The 17,695-nt window shown below is 38.4% G+C and overlaps 1 protein-coding gene across 1 annotated transcript in view; it reads right to left on the reverse strand.

Annotated features, from left to right (window-relative positions):
• Positions 1-5,120: 5,120 nt before the first annotated feature.
• The window catches only part of ST8SIA4 (ST8 alpha-N-acetyl-neuraminide alpha-2,8-sialyltransferase 4), a 51,403-nt gene continuing 38,828 nt past the window's right edge, over positions 5,121-17,695 (reverse strand). The window contains exon 5 of the mRNA XM_059873135.1: positions 5,121-9,872. Coding sequence (XP_059729118.1) covers positions 9,590-9,872 — 283 coding nt within the window. The 3' untranslated portion in view covers positions 5,121-9,589. The remainder of the gene's footprint in view (positions 9,873-17,695) is intronic.

The following is a 17,695-nucleotide window of genomic DNA, read 5'->3' on the forward strand; positions in this document are numbered from 1 at the left end:
CTGTAAAATCAGGCTTTACACATTGACTTGCTTGATAAGCCATTAGAGCCATTACAGCACTGAATGCTGCTTGCATCACACTACATTTTCTATGTGCTGTAGAAGCAGAGCAAAAAGCATTACCATAATCCATTTCCCAGACAACTCCTTCACTCTTCTTAAAGAAGCAATTGGTGCATGTGGAGCACCTTACCACAATATCTGTTCTTCCTCCAGGTTGGTGCATTGCTACATAACTGCCTCAGGCTTCAAAGTCTCTCTCCACACACAGATTTTGGACTCAGCTTACACTTGCCAGTGTTTCAGCAGAAGGAAGAACAGAGAGTTTGGAGAGCAAGTGGACAGCCCTGGAGAGGAAAGGGTGAATGCCACGCAGCTGGAGATTCAGAAGAGATATTTGAAAGCATCTGTTTTTATTTTGTTACTTTTTTTTCTTTTTCTTGCTATTTTCATGTTCTTATAATGTCATTAACCATCACTTTGATTCTTGCTTTTCTGCAGTCAGAGGATTATATGGCAAAACGTGAATGGGCTGCTCAGACACTGTTCTTGAACATATAAGACCTGAAGTATTTTCTTCTTAGTGCAACATGGAAGCGGCTGGGAAAAAAAGATTTAAATGACCCAGAACAGCTGTTTAGTCATGAAAGTAAGCCTGAGAAATGTGATAGTGAATGGAGGCAGGTAAGTTGCCTAATTACTTTATTTAATAGCAGCTGTCAATATCTGAAAGGAAAAGAAGCTACTGAGAATAATATTAATGAGCTAATAAGGAAACAAAATAGTAGAAATACTATCTGAACAGCACAGCTAATTAATCAAAAAGTTTTTTTTTAGGATGCACTTTTTGAGAGAAGATGCTTGTGCTTGACTATCTCCTGCCATCCAGGGAAGCAGTCCATTTCGTCACTTTGTGAGTGTGAATCCACTTTATCATGACTTCAGAAGCTGACTGATTGCTTACTAATTTGAGGCAAGAAGACCTGCTACATAAAACCTTCATCTCTTAAAAGTATTTTTGGAGATACATGTCACATAAGGATGGTGACTATTTGGAAGGGTTTATTTAATGTACAGAACATATTATCAGGCAGCTTTGGCTGTCTATGCCCATTCTGCCACTGGAACTAATAACTTTTCCTGCTTTACATAGGTCTGGGTCTTCATTCATTGATAGCACCCTTGCGAGTCAACAGGGTTCTTTTTTTGGCAGGAGCATTCCAGGAATGTCTTTTATTGTTCCTTAGATTGAGACTGTGCTTAAAGGCAGGAGTTGAATTTTTACTCAGTATACTCATGATTATTCACTGTATGTTATTCACACATTAACATAATTGTCACAGCATGTTGTCAATGAGTGGTTTAGGTTGCTTAAAGAATCACCATGAGACTTATTAGCAAAAGCAGATTTGATGTAAAGAGGCAGAAAAGAGAGTTGGATGGCAAGCTTACTACATAGAGGAAACATACAGAGGAAAATCAAGTCAGAAGCACCAAAAGAAGAACCACGGCCTGAAATATCTATGTTGGCTTCTGATCTAGCAGCTGTTTGCTTGAAAACAATAAAAGAGCACTGAGACTCAACATCTCCTTTGTAGAGTGGATCCTTCTTGTTCCTTTTTGTCATTTTATGTTTCTCATTGCACTTCCCTTGGAATACATTTTAATTTCCAGGAAATAATTTTTTTTGTTTGTTTGTTTGGGACCACACCCTCTGTAAGGGGCAACAGAACAAACTGAAACACAAAAGTTCCATCTCAGTATGAGGAAAAGCTTTAACTTTGAGGTTGACAGAGCATTGGAATGGGCTGCACAGAGAGACTGCAGAGGATCCATCTCTGGAGATACTCTGAAGTCACCTGGTCGCTGGGTGAACCTGTTCTGGCAATGGGGTTCAACTAAAGGATCTTCAGAGGTCTCTTCCAACCAGTTGTTCACTGCTACTCTGGTGACCAGCTACGAGTGCAGCTGGCTAGCTCTGTTACCACCTGAGCACCATAAAGGGACAACTTAACCAGAAGTGGTTTTTGCATTATTCAGAAATGCTTCTTGCATTATTCCTTTTGGGAAGACTCCTTTGAAAAGCACTTTTTCATCTTGTCAATCAGGTTTCTTAAGGCAGCAACTTGAATCTCATTAAAAAATCTTTAAAGTTTTGCAGTAAAGAAAAAGGTGAAAATATCTTATTGATTTGTGCATTTATTTGGGGATCTGCAGGAGATAAGGCATTAACTGAATACAGAAGGGAGAGGTTCATGAAGCCACTTGCAAAAGTGGCAGGAGAAAGTAGGGCTGAACAGTGCCAGTGTGAGCAGGTCTTCATTACAGTACAGTAATTTTTCATGAATGCAATTACTTACTATCAATTATTTGTGGGGGTCGAAGAACCGGCAAAGGGAAAGCCTGCTGCATTCCACTGGAGGGCCAACACCTGAGCTACAACCCTTTTGGTTAGGGAGAGCAAGAAAATTGCCCCCAGAGCCCTTTGGAACTATATGTTGATTTCTTCTACCCCACTGGCCCTTCCCCCTCACTCCATCTTGTGCCCTCATCCCACTGGCCCTGGTATTCTGTCCTGCTCCTTGAGATCCCTATATAAACCCTTGCTTTCCCTGCCTGAGTGGCTCTTTTGTCACTGGACCCTTCGAGGAAGATCAATAAAGGCTCTCCTTGGAACCCCACACGAAGACTCCATCTCTCCTGTGTCGCTCAGATCACAGAAGAGCTGAAATTACTTGATCTAAGCACAGACCTGCCTGAGCCCCTAAGGTGTCTTTTTCAAGACACTTCTTTGGGAACATTGTGGCACTCTGGACAACCACCCGCTGTGACAATTATATGCTTGTATTTTTGCTATAGTAAGCAATCAAAAGACCAATAAGAATGGATAGCAGTTTAAAATAATCTAATTAATATTACAGAGCCATAAGCAGAATTCAGCAAAATTTGGCCTCTTTATGCCTGTGTAATGAAAAAGAACACAGTCATAGAATTTTCAAAGACACATAAACTCCAACAGTGTGTGAAGATGGAAACTGCAGTTACAGCATAGAAATATCCAACTCATTACAGAAAAAGTTGGGGGTATTTTCTAGTTTCTATAACCAGAATGGAAGTGTGTATTTCCTTTTTGCAACTTGTCTGGTAAAGGTTTAGAAATCTGTTATTGTTTCAATCTATTATTTGTAGGGATGGATTTAACAGGCTTTAAATGCACTGTATTGTACTTGCAGTATTATCTATGATTTCTATGTTCCTTCATACAATCACTGAGCAAAATCTTTTCCATTTTTTCCACTTTATCTAAAAATCTAAAGTGCATATGGACTTTAAATCGAGATCTCACTGATCCAGTTTTGCTCTCCTGTGAATTGCTTCCAACATTTTATAACAGAGTCTTTAAGTGGAGCATTTGGGCCAGGACCTCTCCTGCCTGGCTGATATCCAGTGCCTGTGAGCCCGAAGACTGGGAGCCAGACTGAAGGCAGTGTTTTTTCCATTGTCAAGCACACACAGAAGCGCAGCTGAGCACATAATCTTGTGATACACAGAGGACACTGACATGGCTGGTCACTTGCACTGGCACTGCAAAGTACCCCACGGCTCCCTGCTCTTCCTCCTGGGCTGGCAGGCAGAAGGTCCCATGTGCAACACTCTGGGAACACTCTCCAGGTTCATGAGCATATGCATGTTCATGGAGCCCCCTTTATCTGCCTGGCACCCTTGCCCCAATCCTAGACCCCTCACCACACCCATGTGTCCTCAACCTGCTGGCTGGTCCAGATGGAAGTTGGCTGGTGATGGCCATATGCAGCCCATCTACACCAGCTTTAGGGAGAACACAGACACTTCATCTCAGCAGCTGGCACTGCACAGATAGACCGTGACCTGTGGTTCTACTGCAGAAACCAGTGCTGATCCCCTCATTTGCCTCACTCATGCAAAGCCTGCCCAGCAGCTGGTTTTGTTAACATCCAGCATTCCCTTCCCCAAAATGAGGTTAGTCAACACTACTTCCTACAGTGCTGACACTGAATCACAGAATTATTAAGGTTGGAAAAGATCTCTAAAATCATTGAGTACAACTGTTAACCCAGCACTGCCAAATCCACCACTACATCATGTCCCTCTGGTCTGACTCCACCATTTCCCTGGGCAGGCTGTTTAAATGCCTAACTACCATTTCAGTGAAGAAATTTTCCCTAATATCCAATGCAAACACCCCTGGCATAAAGCCCTTCATTCCAGTAGTTGTAGAGAATGACTGAGACACCCACCACTCGCTCCAGCAGCTAACACCACAGGCCAGGGGCATCCACATCCCTCATGAGCACTCCAGCAGCTGGCACCCAGTTCTCTTACAAGAGTCCTCCACTATCTGGCACTGAGTCCTTCCAGCATGCACACACATAGGACAGACAGTGAGATTACAGTGAGAGGAGGTAAGAGAAGTTTTAATGGACTTAAGATAGACTGGGCCAATCAGCCCTAGGAATCTGCCAGACAAGCACACTGACCTGCCATGGTTTACAAGTGAATGGCCCCTTTTCTGTCTATTCTTTTTTTCTTCCTCCCCTGAACATTGCCCCATTTGTAAAGACCCACCAACTCCCCTCCAACACTCTGGACACCCAGGATTGCATTCTTACCAGTTGCAAAGTATCATTAGCCCACAGTTTATTGATAGCTGTTTAGTGTGACAAAACTAAACTGTTTAGTGATGAGGTTGGTTTCTTCTTGTTGTCTCCATTATGATTTGCCTGTCAGGTTTGGGTGTCCACATACTTTATTTCCCCCTTCCCCTTAGTATCCCATTTGACAAAGTCCTTGATCAGAAAATCATACTGGAATAAAAAATCCTACACTTGACCCTTACTGTTTTGTGTGACTCATCAGTTTTGGTTCTCATGTCTGCCTCCCTTGTTATTGGTCAGACAGGTTTGTGTCTCTCTGTTCCTGTTTATGACTTCCTCTTTTTCTTAATATCCCCTTCTGTGTTGAGAAAGTCCCTTATCAGACACCTTAAAGGAGTAGACATTCTTCTTACAAAGATTCTTACAATTATTACAAGATTGATTAAATTACCATAACTGTGTTACAAAGAAATATGGAACACAATATAGCAGAAAACATGAAAGGAAATGTTTATTTTTCAGTTATACAAATAAAAATCAATCCCCATAGCTGTACTTGAAATAAGACTAACAGTGTCAAACATTGCAATTCTGAAAGAACATGTGTCAGTACTTTAAACCAGAGAAATTGTATGACATACACTCAGTAGCAATAGTACTCTCCTTTATCTACATTTATAACAATTGTGCTTTTCCTTGCACAAAGTAACAGTGCTCTTAAAAATAAATAATGTGCAATTTCAGAGTTCTATCCCAAAATATGCTAATCTAGATCCCCATCTAAATCCTGGACATGTCTCTCCCAGGAAAGTCACTGCAAAGAGTGCTTAGCACTTTGCTAGATCAACCACTAAAAAAGGTACTGAACCTGCACCTGTTTTTCTTCAAATCGCAATTAGAGAAAAAGTACTGACCTCAAACATGTTGCTTATATTGTCTAACAAAAGAATGATACAGTCGTTACTACACATCAGACTCAGATTCTGGGTTCAGTAGATCTTATATCTGGAGAGTGGCTCAGAGCTGTGGAAGAGAACTGTCCCAAAGCTGGAAAGTTAACAATCAAACATTCATCTATTATTTGTATGAAATATGAAGGACTATCACAGAAACATTAACATGTATCTTAATAAGCAATTTACAATCAATTTATCTGAATGAAATCAAGTTGTTTATTGCAAAGCTGCCATAACCTTTGGAAAAATAGATGCAGTCTGCTGTCTTGATTTAGTCTCCAGTTCTTATTTTTAATGTACATTTAGGAACTACAGCAGGCAATTGATATAGCTGATGAGAGGATAAACTTGAGGAACACTCTGAACACAATTGATTGGCATTTCAGTTGTTTCTCACTAGGGCAGATAGCATTAGGGATCATTCTTTTTATCCTACTGCTTTCTTAGTTGTTGATAGTGTTGGATTATAAAAGTGGTAATTATAATATAAATTGATTATCTGCTCTGTGCTGTTGGCAGCAGAGGTGTGAATATATATAAAACAACATAAATCACCCAAGGCAGCTATAAAGGCTTAAGCTGTTGACTGCTAACCAGTAAAGAACTGCAAAGTGAAATCCATTCCACCTCAAAGTCTCTAAACAGCAGTTAAGATTTTGCTGCCATGTCCTGGGTCACCCTTGGGGAAAAAGTCACACAGTGGAAGTAATCTGTTTTTCCATTTAGGTTCTGGGGTGCCTTAACAGAAATGCGCCAGGAGCCCCAGAAAGTATAAGGGAAAGATGAGAAGGGTGTCTGCAATGAACCCATTGCTACAGCTTCCCAGCTGTAGAATGCAAACAAGGAAAGTCCTGGGCATGTCTCACCTCAGGTCACCTTAGACCAAACAGTAAATGGTGGTCACAAACCATCTCAAAACAAATTGTTTTTGAAACATCAAACCACACACCAAAGAATCTTTGGGCTCCACATGGACACAGCTCTTACACAAGAACAATAGTGTAAAACGACCCCTAGTCCTTGTAAAAACCAGCAGAGTCAGACTACAACTGACACTTGCCTCAGAGAATAGTCTGAGACCCACCCCTCACTACATCACACCTCAGCTTAGGATGAAGTGAGGCAAGTGAGAGAAGAGGTGTACTGGTGTGGAGACCCATGGTTTTGGTAAGGAGACACACCTAGGCACTGGTTTCAGGGGAGAGTTCTGAGAGAAGGATGAGTGTGGATGACGGCTGAGTGCCCTGAGCCTATGGCTCACAGTGTCCAAGAGTGCAGTACTGAAGGTAGAAAGCCTGCAGAAGATGAGGTTAAGGCCCAGTTTTGAGGAGGTATGGGAAAATTCTGCTGTCTTTGAAGCAGGTGTTAGTCATGTCTTGTGCCAAACCAAGTCAGAGAAATTTAGTGACAGGGTAAAAAACTGTACTCCATGGTTTTTGTACTGAAGTTAACTTCACTTGCAGAAAATCAAATGTGAAGCATGCAAAACCAAGGCTTAGGCCAAGGTTTAATTTCTCTGCTGACTTTTAAAGGCAAATTCCCTTACCTTTCTATTTACGTGATACTCTTTTCATGTATTCATTTGCACAAATATTTTTTTTACTGCCAAGGAATGCGGGAGTACCCATTGACTTTGCTGTCAGATACATAATAAGTTGGCATACTCAAACCTTCCACAGGTGAACAAAATCACCTGTCAGTTAATATTTTAGACTACTTGAGCATGAGGTTTGTCAATGGCCTGACACTAGAGAGAAGAAAAGACACTCCCAGAAGATAAAGTTGAGCAGATGTTTCTGTGAGCTTCTGAGAGACTCACAATCTATGAATTCTTTATTCCAACAGCAATTTTGTCAATGCATAAGAAATATGCTTTAGAAGATCAATAGTAGCAAAACCCTAACAGCAAGAACAGGAATATGCTTACCCTTAATTGAAGAAATAACCTTGTATTAAAATGAAGGCGTACATAGTGAACAAATAGCACCCTCTGGTTTCTAAACATCAAATTAAACACATTCCATTCTGCATGGCTGTTTACTTCCTCATTATGCCTTGGTTTCAGTGAGTTTCATGTTAGGACCACTTATTGCACATTAGCATGTGGCCGAAGTAAACTGTCCTAAGTACAAGAGTCTGGTAAATAAGGACAGATGTTACTGTATCTTACATATAACAGAACTGACTTTCTACTTCCTGTAATATTTGACTGCAAGGCACTGATTTTGCTACCAATCCCAGATCTCCAATCATGCATGATGAAATACATGAACTTAAGAGAAGAAAATGGGTAATAAAGAGCATTTTCAGCTAGCAAATGTTTGTGAGAGTAGTAAAACATATGAAATTGCTCAAAATAATTAAAAATTCAGTAAATACACTGAATATCAGATCTGGAGATCAGGACCTAATGTAGCTCTGAAAATATAACAAGAAAATATCCATACATTATAACTGCATGCCTACTCCTTAGCCAAGCATAACAGGAAAGATATGAAACCATGATGTTACCTATTTATGTGCTCCTTTAGCACTAAAAAACATCATCAGATGACAAGTTTTGTTTCCTAATGTATGCTGTACTGACACTCCACCCTCTCCTACGCTCCTGTAATTTCTTGTTTTCGTTTTTTGGAAATAAGGAAGTGAAAGAACTCTGATGATGAAAAAACCAACTGTGAGCTAAAGTGTTACAGTTACACATCAGAATGTCTAGATTATACAAAAGGTGTATTAAATAAAGAGATCACTTAACAAAATTAGAAGTTTAAAAGATGTATGATCTACATCTTTTCCCATTAACGGGCTAGGTGTTTTTTTTCCCTTTAGTTCCACTGTCACCTGAGTTTCTTTAGACTTTTTCTTTCCACCAAGAATAAAGCTACACACACACACACACACACACACACACACACATATATATATACACACACACACATACACACACACACACACACACACACATATCTATATATTTGAATGCATGAAGTAATTTCTTTATTCCTGCAGATTTTTCTGAAGAATTCTATATATGAAGTCTATACATATGCTTAAAAAATATAAATAACAAAGAATATGTTCCTTTAAGCAGCAAAGAAACATAAATCCACACCATTTCTCTAAGAGAAGGGAAAAATGTGTATAAAAGTAATCTTTGGCATTGAAAATAAGGGCACCCTCTCGAATGTCTTCAAATCTGTACAGGAGAGAAAAACTTGTAAGTCAGATCAAAATGGTATTTGTGTAGTTTCATGTAATGGGTACTGACAACAGTATCTAGAAAAACAATTGGGATGTTAAGGACTGTGTGACAACAGGATGCAACACAATAACACTTGAAAAAATATTTGATGTTCTACTCCACCCTCCTGTGCTTACAAATCTTTTTTCCTTAAGACAATTCCATAAGATAAAAAATGTAATTACTCATAACATCCATGAAATCTTGCAAGAACTCCAAAACTTAAAAGCAACAAAACCCAACCAACAGCAATAAAAACAGCAACAAGAGCTGAGATTATAATAAAATATCAGAAACAGTCCTCTGACTGAAGGCATTTACTGATCCTTTTGATCTTACACATTTCACTTTCTCTACTCAAACCCATTGAGATATTTTGTGCCAAAGCCTGATTTATTTACTCAAGTAAATATTCCATCAACTGGGTATTCTTGTGTGGCCTGTCTGACCACAGCTGCAAATTGGCAGGCTTTTTTTCTTCTTTAATTCATGATGAATGTGTCACTGCATCCTGTAAACACTACTGAGCATACATTCAAGCTTTCTTAATGAAAGTGGCACTTGAACACTTGCAGTCCAGATAGCTTAGTTATATAGCACTTTACAGGTATAATAGCTGGTTATGTACTTCTGATATAACACATTCTTCCAATGACTTAGTGGGTATTGAAACAAATCCCCACTGTGGTCCCATTGCCATTTCACAACATCTTTATGATGAGGTGTGAATTCTGTATTTATTGTACAATAATTGTGCATTATTGCTGTATGCATTTCCCTGTTGTTAATTTAAGTGCTCCTCTATTATGTAACACATACAATGTTTTAAACTCTAATGGCATCCTATGAGGACTGGCATTAGAAAAGTACCGATACTTCAGATCATCATAATAGTGATACTTGGCTGGTTTTCCATGTAAATCCTTTGGGAATGGCCAAAATCCGTACAGGTGAATTTCATCACAAAATCTGGTGGCAAGTGTATACATGAGAAGACCAGTGCTGGGTCGTTTAATGTGCACCTTGTTTGTCAGCCAATAGCTGCAAAGAAAGAAAAATGGCATTAAGAAACTCACATAACTTCATGTGAATAAATCCTGTGAACTTATTTTATCTACTATGCATTCATTTTACACTATGAAAAGGTGAAAGTCTCCTTTTCTCTAAGCTGAGATCATAATGACACTGTTCTGGCTCTTTATTCCTCCTAGAAGAGGTAAAGGAAGACCTTAGCACAGTGCTGGAAAAAACCTGTCCAACTAAGAGACTTGGTTCAGGCTTTAATTCCAACACAACATCATGTCTGCAGAAGCTAGAAGACTGTAGTTAACCTCCTCAGACAGATCAGGGAATAGTCTCTTGCCATAAAAAATCTGACCTGTTGCAGTATCCAGTTCATGTGATCAAGTGAGCCCTATGCTGATTATTTGATTAGTCTGGTGGCTACTTCACAGATTGCCTGCCTTAATAGAAAGCAAATGGAAATGATAAACATAACTTAAGAATGTAAATTTCAAAAGTCATTAAAAGAGAAGCTCAATTTACTTCCTTGTGATTAAACACATAAAACTACCCGTTGTTAAAGGCAGTCTCCAGATAAGCAAAACCTTAACACTACTGATTTTTAAAAGGTTTTGTTTTGTACTCAAACATTCACTGGTCTGACTGAGGCTACAGGATTGTTTTCCTGAGCCAGTACCAAGAAGTCTGCTTATGGCTTTAAAAACAGCAGAAAGTTTTCAGACACGAATGGAAACTTAACTGGATTCCAGCACATAGCTCATGTTAGTACCCTCAAAGTCTGTCACCAACATTGTTCTACACCTCTAACCTTTAAAATCAGAACGTCATTAAAATAGTGCCTGCTATTGCTGGTAAAACACTTCTCCCAGGTCTGATTCAATAGAAAGTACACTAGTACTTGATGGAAATGAAAAAGGTCACTTAGATTTTTAAAACTGGTCATTCTTTTCACTCAGACAAACAACAGCCATGCACACAGCTGTACTGATTGGACTGTGGAAATGCATGACTGGAAGTAAGGGAAATAAGTGTGACTTAGCATTACCACACTGACGTAAAACCACTGCAGAGTGCCACCGCACTCTTAGTTGTAGGCTGTGAATTGCTTCTACCACAGTCTAGGAAAAAGGTCAAGTTAGATAAGCCTCACCAGACCAGAGTTAGCCTTGTTTTAAATAGGATTTCAATAAGGCTGAAACTTAAAATTATACATCCAGAGTGCTATAAAGGCATTAATGATGTAGCAGAAGGAATGTCCCACCCCCAGCACGAGACAGGAAAGAAAAACCATGCCTTTAATCAAAGCTTAAAGTATGTTAAAAGCAACAGATAATATGCAACTGTTAAAATAACCATCCCATTGAAACTGGCCTTTTCAGTTTCATTCATTGCCAAAACCATAGCTTTGAATCATAGATAGGTATGCATGTGAAAGCTAGTTAGGTATTTTTGGTGGGTTCTTTGATTTTCTTTGTTTGTGTGCATTATACTGAAATTTATTTTTTGAAAGCTGAAGGATCTGCAAGCAGAAAACAGTTCTGAGTAACTGCTTCTCCAAAGCCAGCATAGGGAGAATTTCACTTGGGTGTAAAAACAGGATAGTAAAAAGCATATTTAAGGGGTGAATGCAGCTGGGAATGGGTATATCTACACATGCATATATAGTTTTTTATTGTCTTCATAAACACCATTTTTTAGACATAACATGCTAAGCAGTTTTCACTCTGATAAACTGCAACTTTAAGACAAGATAAATCGAAGGAGAAACTCCATTCTAGAAAATAAATGTTTATTTATGGAAAAGTTGCTGGAGAAAGAAATCAGAACACTTTTAGCACTTCATATCACAGATACAGCAGAACAGATTAAAAGCTAATTAATTTTTGTAGAAACTGGTTGCTATCTCTTGAGAAGTTGGTACTTTAATCTCATGCAGTCATCCATCTAACATAAGTGTTTCTAGCCAAAGAGCAGTCAAAACTGATGCATCTGGTACTACAGGGTACCGCTATCATTCCAACCAGCTGAATTTCAACCTTCCAGGAATAGGATGCTCATGGCAGAAAATTAACTTAGTAAACAGGCAAATATGAAAAGGACACTACATCTTACTTAAGCATTTCTGTTCAGAAATAAGTATGTAATGACAGGATAAGACGCAATGAAGACCCTCTTACAATTTCAGAGTGCAAAAACATATATTCTTTTCTGTTTGTTATATTCAGGTATTATACAAACCAGAAGTTTACCTATTTGGTATTTCTTAAAATCAAAAAGATACCTAAAATCTCTCTCTCTATATATATTGAAAATATAGTACTTGATGTAATTACTATAAAAATTTTGTAACTTGGAATCAATTATACTTGGGTTAAAAAAAAAAAGAACAAGAAAAAAAGAAATGCAACAAATGAAACAGTTGGAGGCACTCAGTGCTCTAGGCTGATGCTTCCTAAAGATCATTTATCTCTCCAAATTCCTGGCTGCCAACATCTGCTTGAATGAATAGAATTGTCAAGTGGTGACACAAATCTCAAGTAGTCTTTGTGATTTTGGATCTGAAAGATATCTGCCAACTTTTCAGTTACTCAGGTACCTGTTCTAATCTCCGAGCTAAGGCTGATTAGGGATGATTGATGTTATAGATGCTTTAAGCAATAAGCATCTTTGTACCTGTTTTTAGTTTCTGTAGTTTTATCATAGCTTTATTTTAAAGCATAAAGATATTCTCCTGATATACTTGTCTGGGATGCACTCATTTTCTGTTTAACTGCGACTACATCATGAAGGAAGCAACTAACTATAGAACTGAATGAGAATCTCTCTTGTTTCTCATATCTCTAGATTTTCAACCATGACCAATTCCTGACTTTCCAGCTGGATACAGCATCAGCTTAACTGACAGGACTGGGTGGATCTCACCATGTAAGAAAATAGTCATCACTATGAAGTCTGTAACTGGCCATGCAGTGCACCACCACTCATTTTCTTGATGCCTCATGCTAAAACAACTCTTTTGTGGGGCCTGAAGGCTGAATTTAGTGAATGTGCCAATGCATAAACACTCTTTAATCCTATAATTCCTGTGACTTGAAGTTGAGTAGCTTGAATTTAAAGAGATCTCACTTCAAATTACTTTAAAATATATGGCTGATGGTAATGTTGTAAAGACACTGGCAAGATACCACGACTTTAAATTTATGCTCAAAAGTTAAAAGTAATCTCTAAGGTAAGTGAAAAACAGCACAAAAAGAGAGTATTTTGAACCGTCTGCAGTGAAAGGAAGGTCAGGTCTGTACTTCGGTCCATGTATTTGCATTTTATAAAATTGCTGTTAATAAATACCATGTTTGCAACAGGTAACTAAAAAGCCCCATAATACACTGTAAGAGTAAGGGTCACCCAGCTGATAGCAGGGGACTGCTAAAAATGCCTCTTCCATGAAAAGAAGGGGTATTTGAGCAGGTATTGGTTCCTGTAACAATGTCCTTGTGCTCCTACTATCATTCTGTCTATTTTCACCTCAGTTCCTCATCCCAAATCCAAGCATATCTTTGCCTTTGAAACTTTTCTACCCACTTCAGACATATTAGGTAGTGAGTCACAGCCACACGTCCAAGAATTTTCACACAGTCCAATATGGATCTCTCTTCTACAATCCTTTCTTTTTACAGAGCATACACATTTCAAATAGATTTCACATGATTTTAAAATCTGAACAATGATCTCTTGCATGTTTCACTGTATCTTACATTAAAAAATGAAAATAATCAAAGACACTTTTGGTATTTCTGTTAGTACTAGAAAGAAATACTGTCAATAATGGATTTCTGCCAGCATTATACTTTAGATGAAAAAAAAAACTTTCTGATGCTTTAAACGTGCATGTTTTTTCCTTCCTTTTTTATTATTACCTTAATGAAACATAGCTCCTATATGCAGTTCCACACCATAAATAAAATACACGTTTTACAATTCTTTGTGTAAAAATGTACTTTTTGTCAAAAGATCCTTATTTGTCTCCACTAAGATACTACACAAAGCCATAAAAATTATGTAAAAAATTGATTTTTTTAATTGAGGCATTGGTACAAAACCTAAACTTCTCAGTAATAATGACTTTTAGAAGTATCATGACATTATTTGTATTGGAAGGAATGTCAGCAGACCTGTGACAGATCTCAGTCCAATGTCTTTCTCCAAGGAGGGCTCCTCAGCCATTGCTGGCTGGGCCTGTGCTCCAGCTGAAAGAGACGGTCCAAAGTTTCCCTCATTTTCGCCTCATGACTTCCACAAGAACAGAGACTGGGAGCACTGAAGACCCTAATCAGGGTTCTGGCCTGGCTGAGGTGGATGCCCCGCGAAGTGACTGCTCGCAGCTGTGTCTACAGGGCCGCCACAGTTTACTGCTTCTAGCAGGGCCTGCCAAGGAGCTCGGGCCTGCTTCATGGCAATGGCCCATGAATTCCCCATCTCTCGGCCAAATGAACTTACAGGGGTAACTCTGGTGGTCTCTTAGAGAAAACCCTTTATCTGCTTCACTACACCGTGATGGACAGAGACTGAAGCCCCTGTAATCCTAACACAGGGTGGGGGTGGGGAGGCTGGCCTGATCGAAGCGAGGCCAGGCGTGTTCTCTGGACCAAGAAAGCAATGGGTCTCGCTCACTGCTGAGAACATGGACTGTCTGCACCCTTTCTCAATACCTGTTCTCCCTCAGAAATTTCAATAGACTTATTCTTTATTGTATCTGTTTCCCCTCAGTGATTTCAAGATCTGCCTCCCCCCTCGGCAAAGGACTATAATAGATCCCTGAGTTAACCTGGACTTTGAGTTTCTCCCCGACATGATGATTCTCCCTGTGTCTGGACTATCAAGGATTCCATCCCTGTGTTGGTAGCTATACCCTTTCCCCCATCTCTCTCTCTCCCTCCTTTATCTCCTTTCTAAATCACTCTATCTCATTTGCTGCGGTCATTCAATAAAAGGTGTATTTGTCTTGATTAATACTGAAATCCCCTCCGTGTTGTTTCTGCACTCTGAGATCAGTTAACAAACTATCATGACACCTTGCTTGTACTAGCGGATCATGACACCAGCCCAGCCACCTCTGCAGCTCACTGTTTAGCTTGCTTCAGTTGGCAAATACTTTTTGTGCTTTAAGGGGGTTCAAAGGTGCTTGAGTGGGAAATTCTGTCTACATTTAAAAAAGGTAATGAATGAAAGTCTGCCCTGGTGAATATGAGATAAATAAATTATTTACAACCATAAGCACTATTTGTGTCAAAGATCACTTTGACACATTTGTCTTTGCGTTTATGGAACTTCAGTATTTTGGTCTTTAAAAATACTAAAACTATTTCTACCAGATCAAAATAACACCTATAGTTAAATATACAGTCAAATCCACCAGACCTTCACCTATATCTAGCAAGATATCCTCATATTTATGAAAATGGAATGTTCTACTATCAGCATGACCGCTGGAGGAACGGCAATTGAATAGCATGTTGCTACCTGACAATGTCTCCTTGCAGCTATTGGCAAAAAATTAAATTAAAATAAACACATAAACCCATAGACATCTGTTTTAAAAATAGTTAATGTTAAAATGATCTTCTGAGGAGACTCTATTACAATGACTAATACATGCAACAATTGATGCCAGTCATCATTACATTATATGAATGGAAATATATATGGAGAATTAAAATTACAATTGTTTATCCTGTTATTGTGGAATAGGTAACTTCTGACTAAATTAAAATATGAGATGTGCTTTCTCATGGCTGTACTCAGAGTGAAGTGTTGTCTCAGACTAAGAAAATTAGATATGATGGGTTACATTCAAATATCAGGTAATTTAGTGTACTTAGCATCTTTATTTGTCTTATTTACAAATTCCGTAAGATGTCACAGGATAAAGAGATTCAGAATCTGGTTGCATACATTTCAATGGATTTTGAATTCTTTGTTCTGAACAGGGGTGAATCTGAGGAAACATATATGCTTAAACTCTGAATAGCTCAAAAGACCATATCGAGCTCTGTTTCTTGAGATATCCAAGCTGATCTCCAAGCAAACATACTTAACATACGTGGCTGTCACTGAAATTCTGTTCCTGTTACAGACAGAATATTTTTAAAAAGAGCTTTCTGAGAAATCCTATATGGTATTTGAGAAGTTAAAATATTAACATTAATAGGACATCAGGGGAAAAAAGATTTTGAAAGACGACAAAACATTTCAATGTTACTTAAGAGTGTCAGTGTGAGAAGCTAGAGCATGTATATTGTCTTGATTTCACTTCCTCAAAAAATACTTCAGAACAGGACACGACACAGAGTAAAGCAACATATGCTATTAGAAGAATAAAGTACCTTCTGTATAAGGAGAGAATAGCTTGAAAAAGAGACAATTGGATGGGAAGATGGCAAAACACTACAAAATTATGAAGTGGTGAAGGTGGCAAATAGGAATTTAATTACCACTTTAAAATAGGCACTGTGACATAAAAAGTAACTGACTCAGTAAAGTCATTTATTAGTAGGTCTGAAATAAACAGATTAAAGTCCTTTTTACACAATACAACACTAAACTGGGAATTCAAGGCAATAGGATGCTTGGATGCCACTGACCAATTGACTAAAAAACCCACAACTTGTTAATGTTCATAAACCCAGTGGTGTGGATGAAACTCCTTCTCAAAAGTTTACTAATCTGCTGGTGATGCATGTATCACAGGGTAATCTTTCCTCTGTTTCTAACTTTTCTTCTACTTTTCTGTGTTGACAATCAGCACTGGTAAGACTACAGACTAGAAAGGGATCTCTTAAATAGCCACTTTTATGTTTTTGTACCCAACATTTGTTTTCTAAAGAAAGTGTTAGGGCATGCATCTTCCTAAAATTCAAAGAACAAATACTTTCCTTGTGCTTTCTTGTCTTCAGTGGGATTAATCACACCAATGACAGGAACAACTCTTCAATTTACCCTCTCAATTTATGTGAATGTTTTAATTAAAAATGCACTATTTTTCTTTTTCTTACTGAGATATGCTTTGTGCAGAATGCTGCACAAGGAATCTAAAGTATGAAAGAATTAAAGTGTGAACAACAACACAGAAAATGTGACAGCTGGCACAAAAGCATTGCTGAGTGCACAAGACCTACTTGAATGTTTTCAGTGTACAATATTTTCAAAGAGCATACATAGAAAACCTCTTTCATGAAAAGGAATAATGCACTTCATGAAGAGCTCAAACTCCATCAAAGCTCTACTCAAAAAGTCAAGATTCTGTCCTCATCTGCCTCTTTAGTAGTTAGAAATGTTCTCTGTTTGGAGCTGAATATATCACACTACAGGACAAGAGAAAGTAAAGGCTACTTACTAATATTTCTATGAAACTGGCCATGACTATCCACCAATATATTTCAAAAATTATTTAAGCCCTCAGGAATCCATTTACATGAGAAAGAGACCTGAACCTTTGCCAGTAAATATGGTTAGTTTTCTACAGCATAGAGACTGAAACGTCTACCCTTGCTTCAGAGTCATGAAAGTCATCAACTGACATTCTAGCGCAGTACATGCCTCTGCTAAAAAGTGTTGCTCACTCAACTCACACACAAAACCATTTTCAAGAGAGAAATACAGCTTAATTTTAGAAGATCTCATCTATAAATAATTTGAGATTACAATTGCACTAGATGTGCACAAAGACACATAGTAAAGGTGCAGGAAAACAGACCTAGAGTACATTTCACAGGTTCAAAAAGTCAAGAGAGAAACTTGTGTAGAAAAGATTTTCCTTTCTGACAGACCAGCTCCTTACTGGAATA

The sequence above is a fragment of the Haemorhous mexicanus genome, chromosome Z (assembly GCF_027477595.1).
Source record: "Haemorhous mexicanus isolate bHaeMex1 chromosome Z, bHaeMex1.pri, whole genome shotgun sequence".
Taxonomy (NCBI): Eukaryota; Metazoa; Chordata; class Aves; order Passeriformes; family Fringillidae; genus Haemorhous; species Haemorhous mexicanus.